Source organism: Asparagus officinalis, chromosome 7, assembly GCF_001876935.1.
Source record: "Asparagus officinalis chromosome 7, Aspof.V1, whole genome shotgun sequence".
NCBI classification, from domain to species: domain Eukaryota; kingdom Viridiplantae; phylum Streptophyta; class Magnoliopsida; order Asparagales; family Asparagaceae; genus Asparagus; species Asparagus officinalis.
This window is the reverse complement of record NC_033800.1, coordinates 75,399,109-75,405,477: the sequence shown is the minus strand read 5'-3', so window position 1 is coordinate 75,405,477 and position 6,369 is coordinate 75,399,109. Positions and strand designations below refer to the sequence as shown.

Below are 6,369 nucleotides of genomic sequence, written 5' to 3'. Positions count from 1 at the left end.
AACGGTCAAATTTAGGACCGTTGTGGGTCGGATCCAGCCCGGCCTGGCCACAGCCAAATGGTCATGACCGTTTGACCCCCTAGGTCAGGTCGTTCCGGCCCTTTTGCTGGCCGAACCGAGCTGGGTCCAGTGCGGGCAACGGCGAAGCGGCCCGGGCCTGAGCACGGAGCTCAGATCAGCCCGAATTTCTAGGCCTTAGGCCCAAATGGACAGACCTATCAATGGATCTTGGTAGTGATGTGGACTAATCTAGTCCACGCATCCAATATTGAACATATAAAGAGTGCTGAGGTAAATTTGTAAAAAGCTCTACTTTTAAAAAAAAAGCTATCAATCCCTCTCTCTTTCTCTTTCTCTCCTCGATCATTGGGGACCCCCCAAATTCTTTACACCTCCACGGCCGTACCCCCGCCGGCACCTCTCTCTCTTCCAAAATCCCCACAGCTTACTTATTCTTTCCAAACCTGATCATTTAACAGCCCATCGCCAGAAAAGGCTGGCGGGGTTGGAAGGGAGGAGTCGCGGAGGTTTTGGAAGGAGAGGCTCGGCGATGGCCAGAGGGTTACGGCTACGGGAGGTAGGGTTATAGCTAGGGCTGGGTTTGGAAGGAGAGGAGCACACCAGGAGGAATTAGAAGGGGAGGAGACAGAGTGTGTGAGATTGATAACTCTATTTTTAAAATAAGGTGAGGTCTGTTTTACAAATTTACCTCAACGCCATTTTTTAAACTCATTTCAATGTTGGATTGTCGTGACCCAGTTAGTCCACATCACTACAAACAACCTATTGAGAAACTTAGTACGCAAGTATCTCCACACACACCACACACACAGACACACATACACACACATTTAATATACTATATATATTAATATATATATATATATATATAATATAGTATACTATATTATATATAATATATAGCTAATATATATATATATATATTATATATTATATTATAGTATGTAAATTGGGTAGTTTGGTGACACAATTCCCTCCCATCATTCAATAGGGGACCGAGCACATTAGCACACATGTTGAGGAGTGCGATGAGATAATTGTAACCATTGAATGATGGAGAGATTATACACCTCACTACCAATGCGCATACTTTGTATAGTATTGCCGTACCAAAAAAAATACCCAATTTCTCCGTGTGTGTGGTGTTGTGTGTGTGCCCTCGTGTGATTCTTTTTTTGGGTGTTTGTTTGCCTTGGTGTTAAGCCTATATATGATATATATACTAATACTATATATATATACTATATTATATATATATATACTATATATTTATATATATATATGGTGTGGTGTGTCTGTGTTGTGGTGTGTGTGTGTGCTGTCTGTGTGTGTGTGTGTGGTGTTGTGGTGTGCGTAGAACATTTCCCTTACGCATGAATGCGTACGTATTCATGCCTTTCTAGACTTTTTTGCAAAAATCCCGTGATGATTCAGTGTTATAGTCTCGTGATCATTTTTTGATTCTCTCTCTCCCTCAAAAAAAGCCCCAAATCAAGCCTTCCTCTCCTCCTCCGCGGTTTCACCGTCGAATCAAGCATCAAAAAACCTCGAGAGAGTCCGCCGATGAACGACCAACTCCATCGACAAAAAATCGCAAGGTCAACCAACTCCACCGATCGATTCCGCCTTCAGCTCCTCCTCCACGATCTTGCCATCGGCTATCGTCAACCCTCCTCCTCCGCCTTCAGCCCTCCTCCTCCGCGAGTCAAATCCTCCATTGTAAGATCTCTCAACTAATTACGTACCCTTTGAGAAATTAGGCAACCGATTTACCTTTATCTGTCTTCGAATCAACTAATTTGAGAAATTTCTCAACCAATTTACTTGATGAATAATTTTCAACGAAGCAGGGGGGGGGGGTGGACTGTTCATGCTAAGTATCTTTTTAAGGTAGATGTGGTGCAGTAAGTTTGATGCTTGAATTGGTAAAATTTTGTTCCTTCAATTTAAGCATTTTGAATGGGTTGATTTTTGACATGGTGGAGCCAAGCTTGAGTTCTATATACATGCAGATACTCCACGTAGGAATTCTTATCTTGTTGAAAGTGCAGTTTGTGCTGCTCATGGAGCTACTTGTAAGTACTAATAGTGTTCATGACATTTGTTGTCAGCCGAGACAAAATCCAACCAGTGTCGATCTCTATTTTATCCATATTTTATAAGAATTTCATGGTCTTACTAATTATGTGGAGAACGAATGTGTTCCTAGAGCAAAAAATTATGAAATTCTTATTAATTATGTTGAGAACGAATGTGCTCCTAGAGCAAAAAAATTATGTACTATATTTTGTTATTGGAAGTGATTTTCCAGCTTTGGATCTCATAAGTCATGATGGCATAATTTAGATAATAGTAATTTATAATTATGCATGGAGGGCCGTCCACGACATGTGATAATGAATTTATCAACTTTTTCCCATGGCACAATATGAAAATGAAAATTTTGTAAAATTTGATTCAATAAATCTAAACTGATATCCATATAGATGAGGATCAAGTTCACTAATCTTTCTATAGTTGTTAATTTGGTAGACTTAGTTAGGCGTTTACATTTTTCAGTTACCAATTACAAACATTGTTTTTCCCCCTCCATGATAAAAATGCTTCCAGCCCCCAAAACACAACAAAACGTGCTCCACCCAAGACTTTTTCAACGGGTTCTTTGCCCCCAAAATCGCCCGCAATTTTTTTCCAGCCCCCAAAACGAATCCACGGGCGTAACTCCGTTAAAACCCCGCTCAAAATACCCAAAATACCCTTCGCAGCCTGTGTTCGTCGCCCTCTCACGTCGAAAACTCAGCGTTTCGACTGTAGGCATTAAATGGTGATTAGAATGACTTTTTTGGGGGGGGGGGGGGCATTTTCCTCTTTTTTGGGGGGGGGGGGGATTCTCATTTCCCTCCAAAACTATCACCAGATATATTCCCCTTCCAGCTAAAATCGCTGAGTTCCTCCCCATTCTATTACCCCAACTAATTTGTTCCTTCCACTTAATTCTCCTCAATAAAAGCCTCTTCGATTCTTCAACTACTCCCTGTAATAAAATGGCGGATGGATCTCTTCTATGCGTGGTAACGAAGGCAAAAAGCAACAAAGGTGATGACGGTGTATTCATCGTTATCAAAGAGAATACAGAAATAATCAGCTTGAGATATCAAGTGGCGGAAAGGCTTAAAATACCAATGCAATCTCTTTCACTAAAGTTCATATGTGAAAGGGAAAAGATATTCAGTATTTCAATTGACAATGACAATGACTTAAATTTGATGTTCGGGTATTGTCGGCGTAATGGATTTACAGACGTGAATTTGTATGCTACCTCCGCTGGGGAATCCTTAACTTCGCAGAACACGCAGACTACGCCGAAAACTGCGTAGGAATTACACTCCAGATTTCCTTTTGAGTTCACTGATAGGTTTTGCCATTAGTTGTTAACCTCATGCATTGGTTGCTTAGGTAATGTGTTGGTTGTCAATGTTATGTTAAGTACTGGTTGTTAAGGTTATTTGTTGGCTGTTACGTATACTAGTTGGTTGCTAAGATAAGGTGTTTGATGTTAAGTATATGCGTTTGTTGTTAAGGTCACGAGTCTGTCCTTAAGTATAAGGGTTAGTTGTTAAGGATATATGTTGGCTGTTACGTTTATGAGTTCGTTGTTAAGGTTATCAGTTTTTTGCTAAGGCTATGTATTTTTATTACTACTTCAGGACAATACCGACAAAAAATTTGTGGTGTGCAGATACCACGTTCACCCAAACCTGTAATGATGAACGTATTCCTAATGACAACCCCACCGACGACTCGATCATGCTGCTGGAAGACGTGCTTAATCACCAAACAAATATCTCAACTGAGTGGCACACCTACATACGTGAAGTTGGTCAGAAATTTAATAGTGCTGCTAAAGTTAGATTAGCACTTCAATACTATTCAATTGCTAAACGATTCGAGTATGATTTTTACCATAATGAACAAAGACGCATAAGAGTCTATTGCCGATTCAAGCACACACATGGTTACCCTTGGATGTTGTTTGCTTCCCCGCTCAGAAATTCGTCTATCATGTCCATAAAGAATTTCGAGTCTACCCACACCTGCGGTCAACATGGAGCAAATGTTGGCAACTCAAGGGCATCAAGAAAGTTCATTGCTAGTCAAATACAAGCTATTTTGAAGGTTAGGCCAAATCTTTGTGCGGTTGATATCAAGAACGACATGCTCTCTAATTTTAGCATCAATATTAACTACAGTAAAGCGTGATAGAGCAAGGAGACAGCTCAACAGGACCTGTTCGGTGATGATGATGAGGCTTACGATTCACTGAGATGGTCATTATCTTTTTTATTCTTCTGAAATCACTCTTACATTTTGGTTACTAACTATACGTAGTAGTTGTTAAAGTTGTTGGTTCGACGTTAAGTATACGGGTTGGTTGTGAAGTTTGAAGATCAGTTATTATGGTTATGAATCCGTTGCTAAATCTACTGCTTACATTTTCGTTGCTAACTATGCGTATTAGTTGTTAAAGTTATTGGTTCGTCGCTAAGTGTACGTGTTGGTTGTGAAGTTTGAAGATCAGTTGTTATGGTTATATATCCGTTGCTAAATCTACTGCTTACGTTTTCGTTGCTAACTATACGTATTAGTTGTTAAAGTTATTGGTTCGTCACTAAGTGTACGTATTGGTTGTGAAGTTTGAAGATCAATTGTTATGGTTATGAATCCTTTGCTAAATCTACTGCTTACGTTTTGGTTGCTAACTATATGTATTAGTTGTTAAAGTTATTGGTTCGTCGTTAAGTATACGTGTTGGTCGTGAAGTTTGAAGATCATTTGTTATGGTTATGAATCCTTCGTTAAATGTACTACTTTGTTGTTATATTCATGCAGGTATGAATCCATGGTGCATGCAACTAATCCAGGGAGTCGTGTTGTTATTGATGCTGATGACGGGAGGTTCAAGCGATTGTTCATTAGTTATAATGACTATATTAAAGGGTTCATTGTTGGGTGTAGGCCTCTATTATTTTTGGATGGAACATTTATTAAAGATCGTTACAGAGGCATACTACTTAACGCTACTGGGTATGACGGCAACCAGGGAATATTTTCCCTTGCTTATTGCGTATGCGACCAAGAGAATGAGGTTAACTGGAAATGATTCTTACAAGGATTATGGACGTTACTGTATGATAGGAAAAATCCTTACCAACCTCCACATCGACTGGTAATGATTTCCGACGCCGACAAAGGTATCAGGGCAGCAGTCGAGGAATTCTTTCCAGATGCATTCCATTCAAGGTGTGTTCTGCATCTAGTCGAGAATTTCAAAAAGAAGATGAAGGATTTTGGGCACAAGGCAAATGTCATGACTATGTTGGGCAAGCTGTTACAATCTGCGGCTTATAAGTTCACAATATCTGAATGGGATAATGACATAAAAGAATTGGCAGCGATCGATCACAGTGCTTTCATCACTGTAATAGAATACTTCCCGGAGAGATGGGCAAACGCGCATTTTCCTGGTATAAGGTAAGATAGCTTGGTTTCAACGTTATTTTGTTACAGCACCATTATAGTTGTTTAGGTTAGAGTTATCCTATAGTTTTCTGTTAAGGTTAGATTTTTATTGTTATGGTTAGAGTTATTCTGTTAGGGTTTTACTGTTAAGTTTAGGATATTTGTTGTTAGGTTAGGCTTTTAATGTTTAGTTTATGGTTTTATTGTTATTGTTAGTGTTTTGTTGTTAAGGTATGGCCATGTTACTTCAAACGTTGCTGAGTCCTTCAACAACTGGATAAGAAATGCACGATTGTTGCGAATCTTACCTTTGGTTGAGACCATACGGAAGCAAATAATGGAGCGCATGCATGAAAGGAGGCTAGTGGGTCAGAAATGGTCTGGATACTTATGCCCGGAAGCGAAGATGGTGCTGTGTGATAATATTCAGCATGGTAGCTGCTTGGCGATTAAACATTCGACGGAAGATATTGTGGAGGTCGAGTCCAATAAAACTTACCGTGTAGATTTGAAGAATCGGACTTGTTCTTGCAGGTCCTGGGACATCACCCGCATTCCTTGCAAACATGCGTGCGCTGTAATTATATGGATGGGATGAGAAATTTATCAATGTTACGATTGGTACATGACTGTTGACGCATTCAGAGCAAGCTATGCACCAATCATCTATCCCACCCCAGATTACGAGAAGCGCTTTGTACCGCCAGAAGAGCGAGTGTTGAAGCCTCCTCTCACCAAAAAAAGACGTGGCAGACCATGCACTAGACGAATAAACAACAGGTCACTGAACACCCGTTCTGTTAAGTGCTCTCGATGCAACATGGAGGG

General features: G+C 40.1%; 1 protein-coding gene across 1 annotated transcript; it reads left to right on the top strand.

Annotated features, from left to right (window-relative positions):
- On the top strand, positions 5,252–6,139 carry LOC109847380. The gene is made up of 2 exons (XM_020416611.1): positions 5,252–5,553; positions 5,773–6,139. The coding sequence occupies exons 1-2, from the start codon at positions 5,252–5,254 to the stop codon at positions 6,137–6,139; spliced, it is 669 nt and encodes a 222-aa protein (XP_020272200.1).

Excerpts from the sequence above, each read along its gene's own strand:
- LOC109847380 (XM_020416611.1), top strand. The coding sequence starts at position 5,252 with ATGATTTCCGACGCCGACAAAGGTATCAGGGCAGCAGTCGAGGAATTC. Across the intron at positions 5,554-5,772 it reads GCGCATTTTCCTGGTATAAG|GTATGGCCATGTTACTTCAA; the intron begins GTAAGATAGCTT and ends TTTGTTGTTAAG.